General features: G+C 41.9%; 1 protein-coding gene across 1 annotated transcript in view; it reads left to right on the top strand.

The window, feature by feature from the left end:
- The window catches only part of LOC143982241 (acetylserotonin O-methyltransferase-like), a 59998-nt gene extending 42511 nt beyond the window's left edge, over nucleotides 1-17487 (top strand). The window contains exons 7-8 of the mRNA XM_077480795.1: nucleotides 4909-5031; nucleotides 17166-17487. Of these exons, the coding sequence (XP_077336921.1) occupies nucleotides 4909-5031; nucleotides 17166-17377 (335 nt within the window). The 3' untranslated portion in view covers nucleotides 17378-17487. The remainder of the gene's footprint in view (nucleotides 1-4908; nucleotides 5032-17165) is intronic.
- Nucleotides 17488-22505: the final 5018 nt, after the last annotated feature.

Raw genomic sequence — 22505 nt, forward strand, 5'->3', positions numbered from 1 at the left:
ACCTTGTCCCCATGTTGATGGGGACAAGGGCCTCATCCCCACAACCCTTGCCCGGTGGTTTCGGCGGATTGTCTGTGGGTGGGGGGTTATCAGAATCTGAAAGCCCCATTTAACAAGGGTACCCCCAAATTCCCAGCATCCTCCCTGTGTGAAATGGTAACAGGGTACACATGGACCCCTACCATTTCACAAAAAAGTGTCAAAATGGTACAAATGACAAGATACGGCTTGGGACAAGTCCTTTATTAAAAAATAAAAATGTCCCACGAAATCCATTCATCTTCTCTCACTCTGCCAAGGGACCAAAAAAGAAAAAAAAAAAGGGAGGCTGGGATCTGGAGGTCCCCCCACACCATTTTGTTTTTTAATTTTGGCGTGGGGTTCCCCTTAAAATCCTTACCAGACCTGAAGGCATGTGGCTGCCTGGAAGGCCCAGGTTGGTCATTGAAAGCCTCAGCTGGGGGGGGGGGGAGCCTTGAAGGAAGACTGGAGAGTGCTAGACTGGGTTCAGTCTGGCCTGCCAGAAAATGCAGTCTGTCATAGTACCACAGTGAGGTACATAAATGTCATCTGCTGCAGATCCTGATCTCAGGGAATCCTGGACCTTCTTGAGCTCCCTAATATAAGTGCTCCTCATGTCACCAAATAGGGCCTTCAAATAGGGGATGTCTGCTGTGGGGATCCCTGGCTTCACAAATTCCAGCAATTGATCCAGCGCTGCCTTCTTCTTTGGTTTATTGTTATAAAAGGGATGGTTTACCTGCCACAGACAGGGCAGCTCCCTGTACATATCAATGAATATGGGGATAAAGTCCTCGTCGTTAAATAGATCCATTTTCTCTGCAAGACACAACACAAGACAAACCCTAATATCAGGCGAAACTCTCCTAATCTTGACCCAATATAGGCCTCAATCTATAAGCAGTATAGGCCATTGGTGCACCCCGAACCTCACGATCCCGGAGGAGATTAAAGGCCTCAATTATGGCCTTTATAGAGATGGTGGAAACGGTGGACATCTTCAAGAGGGCCAACCATGATGGAAAGTATGGGCCTTACCCAAACCCAAATGTGAGAAAGGCCAAGATCATGCCTCAAGTTGTGAAGAATCTGCACAGTAATTTTGGGCTACAGCGATCTGAGGAAACAATGGTCAGACCTCAAATTGAGGGAGCAGGATCAGTACAGAAGAATCAAGAGAGGGCTGCAAAAAATTAAGTATTTTGTTGTGTGTTCCTATTCTTCTTCTAAGGTCCCTTTCACACTGGGGTGCTTTGCAGGCTCTGCAGTGCTAAAAATAGCGCCTGCAAAGGGCCTTGAAACAGCTACTGCTGTGTCTCCAGTGTGAAAGCCCGAGGGCTTTCACACTAGAGCGGTGCACTTGCAGGACATTAAAGAAACTCCTGCAAGCAGCATCATTGGAGCGGTGAAGGAACACGGCTATACCGCTGGCAAAGCACAGATGCAGCGAGCTTTGCAGGTGGTTTTAACCCATTTTTGGCTGCTAGCTGGGGTTAAAACCGCCCGCTAGCGGCGGAATAGCACTACCAAAACTATGGTAAAGTGGCGCTAAAAATAGTGCCATTTTACCGCCGACACTGCTCCCACCCCAGTGTGAAAGAGGCCTTAACGTTCATACTGCTCTATGTGCTTTTCTTTACTGTTGCACATTTTAAAATGGCAACTTTCATGTTTATGGGCACAGTAATCGGTCGTAGGAAAATATCGTTCGTCCACTTATAAGATGTTTTAGGCAGATACAGGTTAACTACATTTGTTCATGCCTATTTGTATTAAAATAAGTTTGTTGTCTAGATGGGTTTGTAACTGTAACACTCAGCAGCTGTTTACATATCTGGACGCAGGAGCATTAGTGTGGGACACCAGAATCAAACTTTTTAGGGTGTCCCACACAGGTGCTCCAGTGGATACTATAGGGGTGTCTCCGTGTGTGATACTTTAACAAAAAAAGTAAGTATTCCAGCTTTAGAAAGGAAATTAAATGTTCTTCAGCATGTAACTCTGCCAGAACAGACAATTGTATTACACTTCCAAGCAATGTTTCATATTCCTATTTCAGCTCTCCGATATCTGTGTGCTAAGTATACCTTTTTTTTATTCAAATAGGTGAAAAAAAACTCGGGACGTCTGAGGACACCAGGGACCCCCCACTTCCAAAAGAAGGAAAAGTCACCAAAACACAAGCAGAGGATGAGGAGGGAGAGGTTTTGGAAGTGTGCAAAATTGTCACCACAACAGGTGAGTGTCTGAGACCACAGTTTCAGGTAAGATATCTGTTCCTGCATATTTATAATACATGGTGTGTTTTTATTTAGGTGATATAGATGTTGTGGAAGAGGAATCTCATTTCACCAGTGAAAGTGCCCAGATCCTCATCGGGGAGAGAATGGGGTGCAATCGCGATCATTGATGTTTTAGGGAGAATCTAATACACACAAAAATGTAACCCTTTTTTTTTCAGTGTGTTTTTGATTTAAAAATATTTTTTTAAAGTATTTTAAAAGCCAAATTTTGAAGATGCACACAGTGTGTCAACATCTCCTATCTGCCAACAGGGGATATCAATGTACACATTTTGTGGGTGCAACCCCTTCCTCGCTACTAAAGTGTCTGAAAGGAAGGGGTTGCACCTCCAAAACATGTCCATTGATCCCCCATGATGGGAGCTAGCACATGTTGACATTAGGCATGGGATCAGAAGGGAAATCCCCAGTTTGAATCCCAATTTGTGTGCATATTCAAAATTTGGCTTTTACAGGAGTGATATCACCTCATCTGATGAAGGCAATATCAACACAGTTTGGACATACTAATGTCTGATATTGCCTTCACTTTGTCAAAGTTGAACTTTGTAAGATTCTGAGTTCTGTATGTTATTGTTTTGAAACATGCCTGTTTAACCAAAAAAGGCTATTTCTAATTAATGTGACAAAAAATAATGTTATACACCAAAGATGTTGGTTTGTTCAAAAACCCTTTTCTAAATGCATATGTGAACGTGCTTTGAGTAAAATATGTTCTACTCAACAATGTGTGGCTTCTTCTTTCAATGATCAAAAGCAGTTTTTGGAGTAAAAGTTGGTATTTACAGTAGCAATGGGGGTTATTTACTAATGGCAACTCCACTTTGCACTACAAGTGCAGTTTCATGTGCACTTTTAAGTGCACTTGGAGTGCAAAGTGAATTTTCCTTTAGTAAATAACACCCACAGTGCTTTCTAATTTGCCACAATCATGTCATTATCATGACTCAACAAAATGAATTCAGGGTGCTGAAAATGATGAATTTTTTGTCAGTAATGCATTACATACATTAACAACAAACACAAGGTGTGTGTAGTAGACCCACAACACAATAATAGTTTGCTGAAGAAGAGATTGCCATCTCATGTATCAAATAAATTACATTTGGACTATTGAAGAAAATGTCCAAAAAGAAAAGCCTATTGGAGAACCTAGGAGACAGCTAAAAGAAACCCAGGCAGTAAATCAAAGGAAATCTTCTTTCAGTTTAAGTTAAAAAATTTAGGATAAAATGTTTCTTAAACAGTTTCTGGCATATTAATGCCCCCCTCACCTGCAAATTACTCGACATACTTCGTGGGCGTTTTGGGGGGGCAAGCCAGGACGGCCAGCTTCAAGGGCCGTCAGGGTTTCTTGTTAAAGTCTGGCCTCAGGCTCAACTGAGGCCACATAGTTCATTGAATTTCTCCTTAAATAGTTGTTTAGAATGCAGCATGCACGGATTATCTGGTTAGGTTTATATTCCGCCATCTTGATTGGCCTAAGGAATAGGAGGAACTGGCTGGCCATTATCCCAAAAGCGTTCTCCACCACTCTTCTGGCTCTGGCCAGATGGTAGTTATAAACCCTCTGGTCCAGGGTGAGGGTTCTCATGGCTTCAAAACGGTCGGCTGGTCAGAACAAACTAACAGAAAGCATGGAACTGAACATCAGATACGAGCAGACAAGAATGCACTGAAAATCAAATACATAATAGAAATACGAATCCACAGTCACAAACTGAAGAACAGTAACGATCGTAAAAGCAGGAGGCTGAAAAGCACGAAACGTCTGTCACCAAACTTCTACTAACACGAGATTAGCGGAAGGAGCCCAAAGGGTGGCGCACTTGGTATTGAACTTCCTCTTTCTAGTGCCGTCGTATGTATTGTACATCACTGCGTTCTTGGCGTTCGGAAATTCTGACAACTTTGTGCGACCATGTGTATGCAAGACAAGTTTGAGCCAACATCCGTCAGAAAAAGATCACATGGATTTTGTTGTCGGAATGTCTGATCGTGTGTATGCGGAATTACATGCTCTGTGTTGCAATGTATTGGGTAATTGCCTAACACTGGAAACCTTCAGATATCCAATTTTCTCAGGTCATTGCTAAAATGGATGCAAGTATGTCGATGAAGAAAATATTTTACTCTATACAAGATTCTAAAACCCCGATTTGATGCCAAATGGGACCTATGGTTTTTTTACATTTTACCTTCTACTGAACTAACTTGATGATGAATTTTAGTCAACTTGTTTACTGCATAACACATTTTGCCATATGGTAAACTCTTGTATTTTTCTTAATTTATCTTTATTGGTTTTAATGGATGACTATGATGGTGCCCGTTTCTAACTTTATATATGTTTGCACTGTGAATAATTTTTATATATTTTTTTCTTTGTAAAATGGCAGATATACTTTATACTGATATTTTGCATTTTTTATACTGCCTTTGTATGCAAAGGATGTCTGCTATAACATTTTGATATGTATTTTTCTGGATGCATTTAATAAAAGTTTGTATAAAAAAAATATGTTTTTTCTCCTTTGATATTATTTGACAATGTATTCTTTTTTTTTTTTTTTTTAAACTAAAGGAGATTTCTTTAAAGATGCCATTCCTGAGGCAGACCTGTTTATTTTGGCCAAGATTATCCATGACTGGACAGAAGAGAAATGCCTGCAGCTGTTGAAAAAGGTTTACCAGTCCTGCAGACCAGGTGGGTTCATAGTTTGTAAGAGGATGGCAGTTCATAAAGTGTTTTGTAACTGTTTTATGAACCACAATTGATAGAATAAAAAAGCCTGTCATTGCAAAACTAAAGTAAATATGGCTTTTAGAATAGAAAAATACCTTTTCTATTAAGAAGTTTCCTGCCAAAGCTGCTGGTATCTAAACTGATTACATGTCATATTGCATATCAAAGCAATTTCGGTAAAGGCAATAGCCCTTTCTGTAAAAAATAAAATAAAAAATAAATACTATTTACGGTGTCTCAATGATTTTAACAGCTGTACAGAATTAAAAAATATTTAAAAAAATAGGAGCCATTAATTTTTCAGTGTGCTATAGCTGCCAGTGACAGGAGAAGGTACAACCACAGAATGCCTTTCACCGATTCCCAATCACTTAAATGCAGGCTTGGCACACAGGATCGATTGTTCTGTTTAGCTTAGAAGATTACTTTATTTACAAACCACTCTGACCTCCCAGTTTCCTCTCCAAGTTGGGCAGGAACAGAACCAAGAACTATAGCAGGAAAGAATAATCATCGGGTCCTCCAGAAATATAAGAAGTAGGCAGGTGACTTGATCTAGCAGGCCGTAGCTATGACTGATGTATCTATTTTAGGTAGATCAGGCCTGTCACACTGATGCTTTATGGGTCATCTGCATCCCTCTCGCTCCTTCTCTGATGTCCTCAGTGGTTTAGGATTAAAAAAAAAATACAACCGCAGCTATTAAGTTACATTTCTTTATATAATCGTGCATCCTTCAGGAAATGCTAAGGAACCCTTTATCTAGGAATAAATATAGCAAGTTGCAATCTTGACTATAATGTTGAAACTGAAGTTTAGCTAAAAACTTTTTTTTTCTCTACAGCCTTAGTTACATTACTTACTGTAATGAAGTATAACCCATGATGTGCAAACTGTTGGATTCTTTAAATTTTTTCACCAAAGAGCTGCCCTGTCCTCTTCCTGCTGCTGACCTTCCGGCACTGTAGGGGTTAACAGCTTCAGGTCTCTGGGCTCAGCTGCACTACAGATGGTCTGATGCGGTCCGGACATGCTCCCTTCTGTCCTTTCCTCCACTGAGAAATGTTCTTTCCATAGTATAATGCCTGTAGCATGATCTGTGAATGGGGAGGCAATCCTGTGACAGCTGTTATCCCATGCAGTGCTGGGAGTTCATCAGCAGGAAAGAGACAGGGTAGTCCTACAGAAAAGATTTCTAAAGCTGGCCATACACAGGTTGAATTTTCGAAAGAACTTTCTTTTGAAAATCAGAAAGTTTGTACGTTTTGTGATCCGATGGTGCCACCATTGATTTTGAAATTCAATGTCACCTCATGTTCCTGATTTGTCATTGTTTTGCACGTTTGTCACACTTTAATGTTTCAGATCATCAAAAAAATTTAAATATTATTTATTATATAAATAGTGCAGCACTACTAACTCTCATGTGGTTATTTAAATGATTCTAAACACAGTGAAAAATACAGACATTAAATATCCATAAAAATAAAATATAAAAAAAGTTCACATATATATATATATATATATATATATATATATATATATATATATATATATATATATATATAATCAACTTCTATAATTTCTTGAATGCTGTGCATCAATATTCCACCGCTGTGCTTCCACCACACTTCACAGGTATTATAAACTGTGCCCACCTCCACCAGCTGTTATGCCTGCTCACCTCAACACTGAGCCACAAAATCTCTGAAATTGCTCCAACCGGCACAACGATATGGGGAATTTTCTGTCTCACAAATGTGAGAAATAGAAAAGTACACCCATCCACCACTGATCCCATAGTCAGCATCAAACCCTGCCTTTCATCTTGGGATATTATCTCACCCAGAAGATCGAGACTTGAGATGGTGTTAACCCCTTGTGATCTGGCTGTTTGGCGGTATCGTATTCAATTTATGTTCAAGTGGTTCAATTCACATAAGGCTTGAGAATCATAGTATGGATTTTTATTCTCACATAGACATTTGTGAATAAGTTCTAGAGTTAGACGTCCCTTTTTTTTTGTGTGTGTGTGTTTTTTTTAGCATTCAATAAATGCATTTTTTACTATATTTATGTATAGGTTGCCTTAGTGCACTGCTCTTTGTTTTTTATTAATTCTCCTCCATTTTTTTCCGAGTGGTAGACAGCTGCACAAAGGCACCAACATTTCACATCAACATTTGGACATGACTGGTTTTGAATTAAACTAAATTCATCTTGATGGGGACTGTTCATGGGAGCGCCCAAAGAATCATTTTTTGCTGCAATTGGTGGGCAGAGAGGCTGCAATGGGCACAGAGGCTGCAATTGGTGGGCAAAGATGCTACAGTGGTGGGCAAAGAGAGGCTGCATTTATGTGCAATGGTCAGGTCGCATTTATGTGCAATGGTCAGGTCGCATTTATGGCAATGGTCAGGTTGCATTTATGTGCAATGGTCAGGTCGCATTTATGGCAATGGTCAGGTAACATTTATGTGCAATGGTCAGGTCACATTTATGGCAATGGTCAGGCTGCATTTCATGGGCACTGGTAAATATTTTAGGACACCATTTGGTTCAGAATATTTTTTTTTCTTGTTTTCCTCCTCTAAAACCTAGGTGCGTCTTATGGAGCGAAAAATACGGTAATCTTTGGCATTAAAACCTGAAAGCTGATTGATTTCTATGTAGAGCTGCACCAGATTTTGCATGCTCCAGTTTTAGTAAATAACCTCCTGTATAAGCATTGGGTTAAAAGCCCCAACGAGTCAACAAAGAAAGACAGCTGGCTTCTTCATAAACCTCAGATATTTTTATTTTGCCATACCAGTGAGTACAAAGACAGTGGCAGGAGCATTTCCGTGATAAGCCTTGTTCACATAGTTACCACTTTGCCCTGTACACACGGTCGGACATTCTGACCACAAAATCCGTCAGATTCTTTCCGATGGATTTTGGCCGAAACTAGTCCTGCATATACACGGTCGCACAAACTTTCCGGAAAATCAGATCGTTCTGAACTAGATGACGTTCGTAAACGTACGATGGGACTACGTAGAGGCCAGTAGCCAATAGCTTTCGTCTCCAAATTTTTTCTGAGAATGCGTGGCACTTTGTGTGTCGGAATTCTCTACACACAATCAGAAAAGGTGTGATTGGATTTTGTTGTCGGAAAATTTTAGATCCAGCTCTCAAACTTTTTTCGTCAGAAATTCCGATAGAAAAAGTCCGATAGAGCCCAAACACGATCAAATTTCCAACCGCGTGTATAGGGCATTAAAGTGCTTAGATACGTTAGATACATTTTTATCGCTATTACATGATGCTCCATGGAAAAGTTCACTTACTCTCATTCTCAATGGTCTAGAGCAGTGATGACGAACCTTGCAACCTCAGATGTTTTGGAACTACATTTCCCATGATGCTCAACCGCACTGAAGAGTGCATGAGCATCATGGGAAATGTAGTTCGAAAACATCTGGGGTGCCAAGGTTCGCCATCACTGGTCTAGAGGTACATCCTACATATTGCTTATTGTATTTCTTGCACTCCACAGCATAGACAATGTTGCTCGTACCACAATTGATGTAATCACAAATGGAGAATTTCCATGCAGTGACACACAAAACAACTGTCCTGTGCTGACTAGAATGCCTAATACAAAAGCGACATGTATTATTGTAGCAAATATATCACCTCATGGTATTCAGCCAAGTTCTATGATGTCTATGAGACTCAAATAGACTACAGGACAAAATATTTTCTGGTGTTTTGGTACGGAGGCTAGAAAATCTACAGCCTGCCATAATTATTGGTGCCAAATCACTATCCATAGAAAGTATAGGTAAATGTTTGTATATAATATTTTTAATTTTATTGAATTCCAAAGAGACGTTGATAACAAATGTAACCAGACTCTTCTCCCTGGTAGTCACACAATTTTTTTACTACTTTTACCTCTCATACGGGCAGTATTCTCCAAAAGGGTCGGTCTATTTTTCTCCATGGCCAGACGAGCTGCTCTAGCAATATTCCATTTATCATATTGTCATGGCTCAAGCCTTGAAGCAAAAATATTGCATTCCTTATTGAAACCTTCTTTAGTTGTGCAGTTCCGTCTGGTCCAAATGAACTCTCCTATCGGAATAGATCATTTGGTGTGTGCAGGATGGCAACTAGAGGCCAGAAGTAACGAGTTGCCTGCACACTCCTTACGATATGTATGGGTTGTGGCAGTACCCTGGACAGTGTAATATGTTAAAGTTATGTCCAGGAAGTTGATACTAACATTATGACTGTCAAAACCAAATTCCAGATTAAAGCAGAGTTCCACCCAAATTTTTTTGGGGGGGGGAGTTTGTACCTTATTTTTAGTGGGACTTCCTGTCCCACTTCCTGTTCCACTTCCTCCTTCCTCTTTTTGGCTGCCTATACGGCTCCTCCTCTCACCCCTTGGGGCCCCTCCCTGCCAGCGATCTTCTGGGACACAACACAGGTCCCAGAAGATTAACTGGCTAATAGCAGAGTGCAGCGCGACTCGTGCATGCACAGTGTGCTCCCGGCTGTGAAGCCAGAAGCTGTCAAGGCCAGGTGCCCACAATTGCTATGACGGCGCCGAGGAGTGGAAGGGAGTTATTGTTGGCCAGAGACACAAACAAGGCACAGTCAGCAGTCAAAGGAGGAAATAATAAGCAGGTCATCTTTATATCAACCATACCATAGGATAGAACCTGCACAAAGGTTGGCATTGGAGAAGAGAAAACTCTCCTCCCACCAACCCATGTACAGGTTCCACAAGGATGATGAAAATTTAGCCCCCATCAAAGCCCCCCCTACACAGCAGATAAAAAACCCGGTCAAACATAAAATAATTACCAGTAAGAAGGAAATAAAGTCAACTGCCATAACCAAAAACTCTCTAAGACCTATATCATATATACTGTATTGTGTCAGATGGTATTTAAGAGCTTTAATTGCAAGGTCATGGGGAATACAGGAATACAATAATTAACATCCATTGTAAGCCACTGTTAACCATTTTATCACCTCTTGTATATGTGCCTGACGAGGTGTCTTTAGTGTATCCCAGCAGCCTTGCAGCCAATGGTTGAAGATATTGGTCTATCCAGTGGCCTAAGTTCTCAAAAAAGGAGCCAATACCTTCTACTATTGGTCTCCCTTGTACAGGAGTAGGGATGAGCTTTGAGTTCGAGTCAAACCCATGTTCGACTCAAACATCGTCTGTTCGGCCGTTCGACGAATTCCGAATGTTATGGGCCATTCGCGCCAAATTCGAATGGCGTGTCAAGGCCCATAATTCACTGAAGCATCGCAGTGCATTGCTGGCTGCTGATTGGCCAAGCATGCACTATGACCCACATGCTTTGGCCAATCACAGTACAGGAAAAACTGAGAGCCATAATTGGCCAAAGCCAGGGTGGCTATGGCCAATTATGTCTTAAGGGGTTTAGTACACGCCCAACACTATATAAGGCCGCCTACGTGGTGGCCTTGTGTGGTGTGTTGCGGTGGTGGTTAAAAACAGAGAGAGAGAAAGAGAGAGAGAGAGAGAGACAGAGAGACAGTGTCATTTAATTTGAGTTAGATAGAGTAGGCAGGCGAGTCAGTTAGCTTCAGTTACAGTGTGTAGAGGATATATATGCATCCCAGGTGTTGTATATATATATTTATACACTGTATTCAGTTTAACTAGATCCGTTCCTGTTATTCTCTTCATAATATACTGACAGGCAGGGAGCTGCAGCATTTTCACTTAGTGTACTGAGTCCTTTGCACAGTGTGCACCTAAAGCTTACCTGGATACAATTGCTGGTGTTCTCATACAAATACAGACAGGGAGCTGCAGTATTTTGTTCTAGTGTCCTTTGCACAGTGTGCACCTAAAGCTTACCTGAATACAATTTCTGGTGTTCTCATACAAATACAGGCTGGGAGTTGCAGTATTTTGTTTTAGTGTCCTTTTCACAGTGTGCACCTAAGGTTTACCTGAACACCATTGTCGGTGTCCTCATGCAAATACAGACAGGGAGCTGCAGTATTTTGTTTTAGTGTCCTTTGCATAGTGTGCACCTAAAGCTTCCCTGAATACAATTGCCGGCGTTCTCATACAAATACAGGCAGGGAGCTGCAGTATTTTGTTTTACTGTCCTTTACACAGTGTGCACCTAAAGCTCACCTGAATACAATTGCTGGTGTTCTCATACAAATACAGGCAGGGAGCTGCAGTATTTTGTTTTAGTGTCCTTTGCACAGTGTGCACCTAAAGCTTACCTGAATACAATTGCCGGCATTCTCATACAAATACAGGCAGGGAGCTGCAGTTTTTTTGTTTTAATGTCCTTTACACAGTGTGCACCTAAAGCTCACCTGAATACAATTGCTGGTGTTCCATACAAATACAGGCAGGGAGCTGCAGTATTTTGTTTTAGTGTCCTTTGCACAGTGTGCACCTAAAGCTCACCTGAATACAATTGCTGATGTTCTCATACAAATACAGGCAGGGAGCTGCAGTATTTTGTTTTAGTATCCTTTGCACAGTGTGCACCTAAAGCTCACCTAAATACAATTGCCGGTGTTCTCATACAAATGCAGGCAGGGAGCTGCAGTATTTTGTTTTAGTGTCCTTTGCACAGTGTGCACCTAAAGCTTACCTGAATACAATTGCCGGTGTTCTCACACAAATACAGACAGGGAGCTGCAGTATTTTGTTTTAGTGTCCTTTGCACAGTGTGCACCTAAAGCTTACCTGAATACAATTGCCGGTGTTCTCATACAAATACAGGCAGGGAGCTGCAGTATTTTGTTTTAGTGTCCTTTGCACAGTGTGCACCTAAAGCTCACCTGAATACAATTGCCGGCGTTCTCATACAAATACAGGCAGGGAGCTGCAGTATTTTGTTTTAGTGTCCTTTGCACAGTGTGCACCTAAAGCTTACCTGAATACAATTGCCGGTGTTCTCACACAAATACAGACAGGGAGCTGCAGTATTTTGTTTTAATGTCCTTTACACAGTGTGCACCTAAAGCTCACCTGAATACAATTGCCGGTGTTCTCATACAAATACAGGCAGGGAGCTGCAGTATATTGTTTTAGTGTCCTTTGCACAGTGTGCACCTAAAGCTTACCTGAATACAATTTCCGGCGTTCTCATACAAATACAGGCAGGGAGCTGCAGTATTTTGTTTTAATGTCCTTTACACAGTGTGCACCTAAAGCTCACCTGAATACAATTGCTGGTGTTCTCATACAAATACAGGCAGGGAGCTGCAGTATTTTGTTTTAGTGTCCTTTGCACAGTGTGCACCTAAAGCTTACCTGAATACAATTGCCGGTGTTCTCATACAAATACAGGCAGGGAGCTGCAGTATTTTGTTTTAGTGTCCTTTGCACAGTGTGCACCTAAAGCTTACCTGAATACAATTGCCAGCGTTCTCATACAAATACAGGCAGGGAGCTGCAGTATTTTTTTTTAATGTCCTTTACACAGTGTGCACCTAAAGCTCACCTGAATACAATTGCTGGTGTTCTCATACAAATACAGGCAGGGAGCTGCAGTATTTTGTTTTAGTGTCCTTTGCACAGTGTGCACCTAAAGCTTACCTGAATACAATTGCTGGTGTTCTCATACAAATACAGGCAGGGAGCTGCAGTATTTTGTTTTAATGTCCTTTACACAGTGTGCACCTAAAGCTCACCTGAATACAATTGCTGATGTTCTCATACAAATACGGGCAGGGAGCTGCAGTATTTTGTTTTAGTGTCCTTTGCACAGTGTGCACCTAAAGCTCACCTAAATACAATTGCCGGTGTTCTCATACAAATGCAGGCAGGGAGCTGCAGTATTTTGTTTTAGTGTCCTTTGCCCAGTGTGCACCTAAAGCTTACCTGAATACAATTGCTGGTGTTCTCACACAAATACAGACAGGGAGCTGCAGTATTTTGTTTTAGTGTCCTTTGCACAGTGTGCACCTAAAGCTTACCTGAATACAATTGCCGGTGTTCTCATACAAATACAGGCAGGGAGCTGCAGTATTTTGTTTTAGTGTCCTTTGCACAGTGTGCACCTAAAGCTTACCTAAATACAATTGCCGGTGTTCTCATACAAATACAGGCAGGGAGCTGCTGTATTTTGTTTTAGTGTTGTTTGCACAGTGTGCACCTAAAGCTTACCTGAATACAATTTCTGGTGTTCTCATACAAATAAAGGCAGGATGATGCAGTATTTTGTTTTAGTGTGCTTTGCACAGTGTGCACCTAAAGCTTACCTGAATACAATTGCCGGTGTTCTCATACAAATACAGGCAGGGAGCTGCAGTATTTTGTTTTAGTGTCCTTTGCACAGTGTGCACCTAAAGCTTACCTAAATACAATTGCCGGTGTTCTCATACAAATACAGGCAGGGAGCTGCTGTATTTTGTTTTAGTGTTGTTTGCACAGTGTGCACCTAAAGCTTACCTGAATACAATTTCTGGTGTTCTCATACAAATAAAGGCAGGATGATGCAGTATTTTGTTTTAGTGTGCTTTGCACAGTGTGCACCTAAAGCTTACCTGAATACAATTGCCGGTGTTCTCATACTAATAACACTACAGGCATGCAGTTGATTCTGCTAGCTTCAGTATAATCAGTATATATATATATATACATCCCAGCTTTGTGCAGCTACATCTCCCTGCAGGCCATTAGTATGTCTGGAAGGCCAACAAGGAGAGGCAGACAGTCATGAGCCAATAAAAGAGGGAAAGCAGGCTCTGTGTCTAGAGGCAACAGTGCTGGTCGTGGACACGATGCATCCTCATTAGCATGTGGCCCGTGGGACATGCTTGTCCTTTTTTCGGCAGCTGGCTATGTTGAGCCGCAACATGCTGAAGACTTGATAGAGTGGATGACCAAGCTGTCCTCACCCTCCTCATCCTCTCTCACCCAGGCTCAGGATACTTTGTCTGGCAAAGCAGCTGCCAACGCGGCCTCTTTCCTTGGCTCAATGGCATCAGTCACTCCTTCCCTAGCCCCACCATGTCCTCCTGAGGACTGTTTGAACACAGTGTTGGGTACATGCTCAAGGAGGATGCCCAGCATTTTGAAGGCTCTGATGATGGCACCCAGCTAGAGGAAGGCGGTAATGTGAGCCCAGAGAGAGGGGGTGCTCAAGAAGAACAGCAATCTGGCAGTCATGTTCCCCCAGCTGTAGCATACTGCCAGGTTTGCTCCAGTGATGAGGAGGGAGGGGATAATGAGGTCACTGATTCTACGTGGGTGCCTGATAGGAGGGAGGAGGAGGAGGCACATCTCCAACGAGGCAAGATGACCTCCAGGGGCCAGCTTAAGGGCAGCACACCGACTGCATCACACCGCATGTGCAGGGCGCTGCTGTCTCTGCACGTTATTCCAAAAGTTCTTTGGTGGGGGCCTTTTTTGAGACAAGTGCATCAGATCGCACCGCTGCTATTTGCAACATACGTCTCAAGCGTATCTCGCATGGCCAAAACATCAGCCGCTTGGGCACCACATGCTTGACCAGACATATGTCGACCTGCCATGCAGTTCATTGGCAAGCATACCTAAAAGACCCACACAAAAGAACAAATCAAACCTCTCCTTGCTCCTTATCAGCTGGGATCTCCAACCCCACTAGACCTTCAGTCCTCCCTGAAACCTGCACTGAGAGGAATGACAGTGTAGAATTAGGTGTGTCACAGCCAAGTACTTGCGGGCAATGTGCTATCGGTCCACCAACGTCAGATTGTACCAGGCAAATTTCCCTGCCCCAGCTGCTGCACCGCTGAAAGAAGTTCACTCCCAGCCATCCACATGCGCAGCGGTTTAATGCTAGCTTGGCTAAATTGCTAGCACTTCAACTGCTGCCTTTTCAGTTGGTAGACTCTGCCTCCTTCCGTGAGTTTATGGAATGTGTGGTTCCTCAGTGGCAGGTTCCCAAATGCCACTTTTTCTCATGGAAGGTGATTCCAGTTCTCTACCGGCATGTGGAAGGCAATGCCTTGGCCTTGCTGGACAGGGCAATCAGCGGTAAGGTGCATATTACCGCTGACTCATGGTCCAGCAGGCATAGACAGGGACCTTACCTATCTTTCACGGCTCATTGGGTGACTCTGCTTACAGCTGGGAAGGATGCAGGATAAGGTGCAGTAGTGTTGGAGGTTGTTCCGCCGCCAAAATTCTACTAGTGGTGATTCTGTCACACCTCTCTCATCCACCCCTCCTCTTCTTCTTCCTCCATGGCCTCTTCCTGTGCTTTGTCCTTGGAACCAGCAGTGCTCCGTAGGCGTTCAAGGGGCTACGCAAGTACGCAGGCAAAAAGATTCCATGCGGTGCTTGCCCTGGTATGCTTGGGGGACAGGAGCCACACTGGGGAAGATATGCTGTCAGCTCTGCAGGGGCAGGCTGAGAGGTGGTTGACACCACGCCAGCTTAAGTCAGGAATGGTGGTTTGCGACAATGGCACCAACCTCCTCTCCACCCTTAGACAGGGACAACTGACCCATCTGCCCTGTTTGGCTCACATCCCTAACTTGGTGGTGCAGCGGTTCTTGGGCAGGTACCCGGGCTTACAGGATGTCCTGAGGCAGGCCAGGAAAGTCTGTGTGCATTTCCGCCGGTCATATAATGCCAGTGCTCTGCTGGCTGACCTCCAAAAGGAATTTAACCTGCCCAAAAAGCCTAATCTATGACATGGCCACCAGGTGGAACTCAACGTCGGCCATGCTGCAGCAGCTGCACATGCAGCAGAGGGCCATCAATGAATATTTGTGCGACTATGGCACCAGGACAGGGTCAGGGGAGCTTGGTTTTTTCCCCACACCAGTGGGCCATGATCAGGGATGCATGCACTGTCCTGTCACCATTTGAGGAGGCCACGAGGATGGTGAGCAGTAACAGTGCATGCATTAGTGACACTGTCCCTATTGTCCACCTGTTGGTGCACATGCTGCGTGGAATAATGGACAGGGCACTTGAGGTAGAACAGAGGCAGGAAGAGGAGGACTTCCTTACCTCTCAAGGCATCCTTTATCCAGACAGTGTTCATGCTAGCCCGCCGATCACACAGGAAGAGGAGGAGGAGGAGGATTGTGTCAGCATGGAGGTGGAGCCTAGCACTCAGCATCAGCAGCAGTCAATTGTAAAATCAACAAGATCAAGATTTATTGGTAAATACAATTTCAACAGATCAGTAGTGACATAATGCCATATTAATTCCACAGGAATAACTACAAATACAATAGTACAAGGATGGTACAAGCATAGTACAAGGATCAATCAATAATAGGTCAATTTGATAATATGGGTTACATAGATGCAAGTTCACACCTATTATTGATTGATCTTTGTAACACTGTACCTGGCTATGGAATGAATATGTATACATATGTATACCTCCCAACTTTTTGAGATTGGAACTAGGGGCACCTTTTAGCAAGGTGTGTATAGGCAAAGGACACACCCCTGCCACACCTCTATGGATGGAGAATTAATAAAAAAAAAAAACATTTGTTAAAACCACAAGTGCATTTTTACCATTTCTATCCCTTTATACTGGCTTTTAAAATTCACAAATGCTACAATATATGAATTGGACGAAAAGGTTTAGTGCTGTAAAACACTTTTGTTTTATATATTGGAATATTTTTTATTTTTTGTACAGGTAGTTACATCAGATCAATGGGTGACAAATGAGGAGGAAAGAGGGGCAGAGGGACTTCCTCCGTATCAGGGACTGGTGGTAGCTATGCTTATTCTATTCCATTTAAAAAAAATTTTTGGCTTTAGATGTATTTTAATATGTAAGTGTTAATGCACAAAACAGGAGTGAAGGGGTCCCAAAAGGTTCAGGGCAGTTGACATGTAGGTACTAAACATATCAAAAACAACGAAAAGGGAAGGGGAATGTCTGTTACCACCAGCAGAGTCAAATGTTTCTGTTCTTTTCCTTGTCAGGTGTATATTTTCTTTTGCTATAAGCAACACACTTCTTTTCCTGTTTTATTTTATTTTTTTTAATTTATTTTTTTAATCAAACGTTCAATATTTATTATGTCATGTTAGTAATAAAAATTGTTTCATTTGTTGTATAAAGGAGGTGCGGTTCTGCTAATTGAACTCCTCTTAAATGAAGACAGAGGTGGCCCTCTGATTTCCCAGCTGTTCTCACTCAACATGTTATTATTGACAGAAGGCAAAGAGAGGACGCCATCTGAGTATAAAAAGCTCCTTACAGACTCTGGCTTCAGGGATATTCAAGTCAGTGCAACTGGAAAGATATATGAGGCCATAATGGGAAGAAAATAAGTCCAAGTGTTGATTTCCTGTTTGTAGTTACTGTTTGTTATGATTGAGCTGTAGTAATAATGCCGTTTTTTTGTGTTTTTTTAGTACTAATAAACGTGTTATAGTGTTAATGCTGATCTAAACTGTGTGTGTTAATCCTATATATCCTGCAAATGAGCATTCTGCACTCTGAAGAAGGGGGCACACCCTCGAAACATGGCAACTCGTAATATATTATATTACTCCACAATTAAACACTCCCCCATCCCTACTACTATGATGGCATTATGATGTTTCGTGCACCTCCATCCTTGGAACCTTACTCTTCCTTTGGCTCCATTCCTAAAAATGTACAGTATACCAGAGCTGCTCTAGCCACTTGATGGAGTGTTACCACGGTCTGCCATAGGAGTGTGCAGTATTTTTAGACCAACACAGATAATAAGGTCATTTTAGACAGGAGACAATTAGTCTTTCAGCATGTCTCCGGAGTGTGGGAGGAACTAAAGTAACCAGAAGAGATCTAGACAAACACAGGGAAAAACACGCAAACCCCATGCAGATGGTAGCCATGTTCTTTAAATGCCTGTAAACAGCGGGTCCTCTAGCAGGAAAATTTGTGCACACACATTTCTGTAGCAACTGCATCTAATTAGTGCCAAGACTTATATACTTTTATCCTGTAGAATACAACCAAAACAAATTCTCCAAAACCAACAAATTGTTGAAATTTGTTTGATGTGTAGGTAATATATATAATGTATATGTAGCGCTGGTATTTTTAATACCGATGCTACTATTTTTGTAAATTTAAGTTTGTCTGAAGCTGCAGTCTGGTTCAGGCTAATTATGCTAAAGTTCTGGCTTCTACACCAGTTTGGCTGGGTTGTGCTAATTTCCACTTGACCGTGGGTGTTGCTGTCACCACCGGTAAGTGTTGGAAATGCAACAAGCTAAATGTATTGGGTACCCCTTTTACTCAGAAACAGCTTGGCGGGAGTGGTTTACTCGCTGTGCATTCTGGGTAAGGGTACTTAAGGTACCAACACCATTTTCTGGGGTTTGTTTTTCCCGACCTCATGGCCCTCCTGGCCTGAGGTGTGTGCTGCCTTATTCAATGTCTCGGGGCTGGCTGGCCTGAGGCTCCGCAACTGAAAGGTAGGCCCAGAGGCTCTGGGGCCTACTAATCCAGAGATTATCCTGTGCTGTCTTGCCTGCGGGAAGAAGCCAAGCAACTGGAGGATCACGGAGAGGACTTTTCTGAGGAGGACCAAGTAATAAGGCTGGTGCCTCATGGAGAAGCCTGGAGACTCAGTTCGAGTATGCATCCTGAGTTGTCTACCACACAGTATCGCCGAGTCGGCTGAAAGAATCAGGTACTGTGGGGAAACTCTTTAATTTTGCAACCAAAAGCTTATTGTGCCTTCCTGTGGCAGAGGATTGCATAACAAGATTGCTAAACTTATCAAGTCTGTGGCAGAGACTTTGTTCGAGCATCTCACCAGCTTCTAGATCAGTGAGAGAGGCCTATCTGGTGATTTCTAGATCCAGCTTATGGGAATAGTTTGTCCTCTGGATCAAGGAAATACCTTCAACCGGCAAAACTACATAGGTACCTGAATTCCCCTTATCCTCTACCCCTCTATTGCAAAAGTGTGTGTTTTTGTTAAATAAACACCCAGAAAAAGGACTAAGTTTCGGAGCTGATATTCTTTGATCCACTCTACAATGGAACCCCTAAGACGGACACAGTGAGCTACAGTGAGAGTTAGTGCTACATATAGAAGTCTCCCAAATTTTATATTATTTCGGAGCATGCATATGCATGCTGCATGCAAGTGCAGACGCAATATAATATAGTTGGTTGCCGGATGGATAGCCAATCATTTTGTTGGTACTGTATAGCAATGTGTTAAGATTAGAGTCCTGAACAAAACCAGAGTGGATCATACATAAATGGGTAAGTAGCTAATCTTTGCAAAGACTACAAGTGAACTTGGAAGTGCAGTCACTCTAAATCTGAGGGGTAGATCTGAAATGAGTGGAAGCTCTGCTGATTTTATCATCCAATCATGTGCAATCTAAAATGCTGTTTTTTATTTTCCTTGCATGTCCCCCTCGGATCTACAGCGACTTGCAGTGCAAAGTGGATTTTCCTTTAGTAAATAACCCCCATTGTCAGTCATTTCACTCTCTTTCTAGGACACCTTTAAATCACTTGACTTCCAGCCTCATCTGCATGCAAATTACAGATGCATATCTGTTTCTCTCTTCCAACAATTTAAATAAATTCCCAGTTTCCCAAATACCCCTCAGCAATTTCTTCTCAGGTGACCTAATACCATCTAACATTTAGACTTTCCTACTTCTCAGGAGTGATGAATCAGCATGAAATGTCTGTCCTTGGTACTATAGAGGTGGGAGTAGAAATTAGTAATATATGTATAAATCATCATATTACACATAAGAGTCTAAGGCCTGATTCACACCTATGCATTTTTAGCGCTTTTTGCATTTTGCACTACAGAACGTGTTCCATAGGAAACCATGGTAAATGGACTGTAGTAAAAATCTGCAAAATGGAAAAATCAGTAAAAATGCATAGGTGTAAATCAGGCCTAAGGCTCGATTCACATCTATGCATGTTGCTTTTGAGCGTTTTTGCAGTGCTATTTGCGGTGCTTGCCACGTTTTTGGACACGTGTTTTTACCGCGATTTTGCTGCTTTTTGCTTTTTGCGTTTTTTTTTTATTATTATTTTTTTACACTGCAGTTGCTTAGCAACCAGATAAATACAGTGAAAAAAAAAAACGCAAAACGCAAATCGTGGCAAAATCGTGGCAAAACGCGGTACTTGCGTTTTTGATGCAGCTCCATTGACTTCTATTACATGCAAAACGCTGAATTTTTCATGAAAAAAAGTCCCCGACCCTTTCCAAAAACGCAGAGGCACAAAAATGCATTGATGTGAACATGTTCCATAGGAACCCATGTTAAAAAATTTGCCTGCATTTCTGCAAAATGCAAAATGCATCAAAAAACGTGCTAGTGTGAATCGAGCCTAACACAGAGATGACACAAAGGTAGAGATTTACTATGACTGGTGCACACAGAATCTGGTGCAGGTGTGCATGACAGCCAATCAGGTTTTCTTGTCAAAGCTTAAGGCCTGGTTCACACCTATGCATTTTTTAGCACAGTTTCAGTTTTGCAGAAACACATTACAGTCCATTTACTATGGTTTCCTATGAATGTAGTTCACATCTGTGCATTTTATGGAAAGGGCCAGGGATTGTTTTCTGGTTTTTGGTTCCATTATAGAGAAAATTGCAACAGAGTGCATTAAGGGAAGCCCCCTTGGACTTTATAGGGCAGAAAAAGATTAATAGAGAGTAAATATATATAAAAGGCACACAAGTGTCAACTGTACAAAAATAGACTTTTAAAAATAGACACAGTTCACTCTTAAGGACAATATATCAATGAGTTAATGTAAAATTTAAACATACAATCTGTATCGCCCAAAGCTAACAATCCCAATTGCTGCCTCAATTAAAATTGGGTTCAGTTTAGGATTAGTAGCTGCAATTTACACCCCGACATGCTTTGGAAAATCGCATTGAAATGTATCTTTCCTCCTTCAGGGGAGTTTATAATTGGGCAAATTATTCTTTTGTCTGAAGCACAAATGCATATATATATATATATATATATATATATATATATATATATATATATATATATATATATATATATACACATAGTGACATAGCAAAGACATCAAAACATGGTCTATAGCTTAGTATGACATTGTACAAAGTAACAGGGTATAAAGTACTTACATGTTTACTTGCACTCATGGGGTTTAATGGATTAAAACAAATAGAGAAGCACGTGTTTTTGGTTCCATAGACATCAGTGGATCAAAAATGTGTATTGAAAGAAGCAAAATACACCTAGAATATGCAAACTGCAACCTGCATAGGTGTGAATCAGGTCTTAGTGAACAAGCTAAAGTTAGAAGCTGATTGGTTACTATACACAGCTGCACCAGAATATGTGTACACCAATTTTAGTAAATCTCCCCCATAGTTCCAATACTTCCTAAAAATATCATAACAAGGTATAAGGAAACAGTAAGTGGAGATGGACTCTGCTATCCTCCTGCTCAGTAGGGATCAGTGGATCCGTCGCATGGCCCGGCCGTGTAAAAGAGACCTTATGCATATAACTGTCACCTTGACAAGAGCGAACAGTAATTTGAATTTCACTGATGTGATAGGGAAAATGAGGGGCTTAATCAACTTTATGTTACATGTTCCTATTAGGAATACAATACTGATACAAGCTAACATATTTTTGTAGATATACAATAATAGAATTTTTATATACAGCTTACCTGTAAAATCCTTTTCTTGAAAGTAAATCACGGGACACAGGAGCTTCATTTCATAGTGGGTTATATAGGCACCTCTGGTGATTGGACACTGGTTAACCCCCAATTAAGGAGAATTCCTCCCCTATATAACCCCTCCCATATGGAAGGGACCTCAGTTTTGTAGCAAAGCAATAAGAAACCACGTAAAACCCAAGAAGGGCGGGAGCCCTGTGTCCGGTGATGTACTTTCAAGAAAAGGATTTTACAGGTAAGCTGTATTTAAAAATCCTATTTTCTTGATCATACATCACGGGACACAGGAGCTTCATTACATAGTGGGATGTCCCAAAGCAATGCTCAGTTTGAGGGGAGGGAGACACAGATCAGAATCATAGACCGCCATGGACCAGAGGATCTAAACTGCAGCCTGCAGTACACTGCGCCCAAAGGCGATATCCTCTTGTCCTCTGACATCCACCTGATAAAATCTGGTGAATGTGTGGACCGATGACCAAGTTGCAGCCTTACAGATCTGAGCCAGGGAGGCCTGGTGATGCACTGCCCAAGAAGCACCTACAGCCCTAGTTGAGTGCGCTTTCACTTGAAAGGGAAGACTCTTCCCCTTTACACTATAGGCCTGAAAAATAAGTCCTTGAGAGAGTGGATTTTGATGCCGCCTGGCCCTTCCTAGGGCCTTCCGGCAAAATAAATAAGCAATCAGTTTTTCTTATCTGAGCAGTTGCCTGAAGATAGATACTGATTGCCCTTACC

The sequence above is a fragment of the Lithobates pipiens genome, unplaced genomic scaffold, assembly GCF_037356315.1.
Source record: "Lithobates pipiens isolate NorthernLeopardFrog02 unplaced genomic scaffold, aLitPip1_a1.2 Scaffold_16, whole genome shotgun sequence".
Lineage (NCBI taxonomy): Eukaryota > Metazoa > Chordata > Amphibia > Anura > Ranidae > Lithobates > Lithobates pipiens.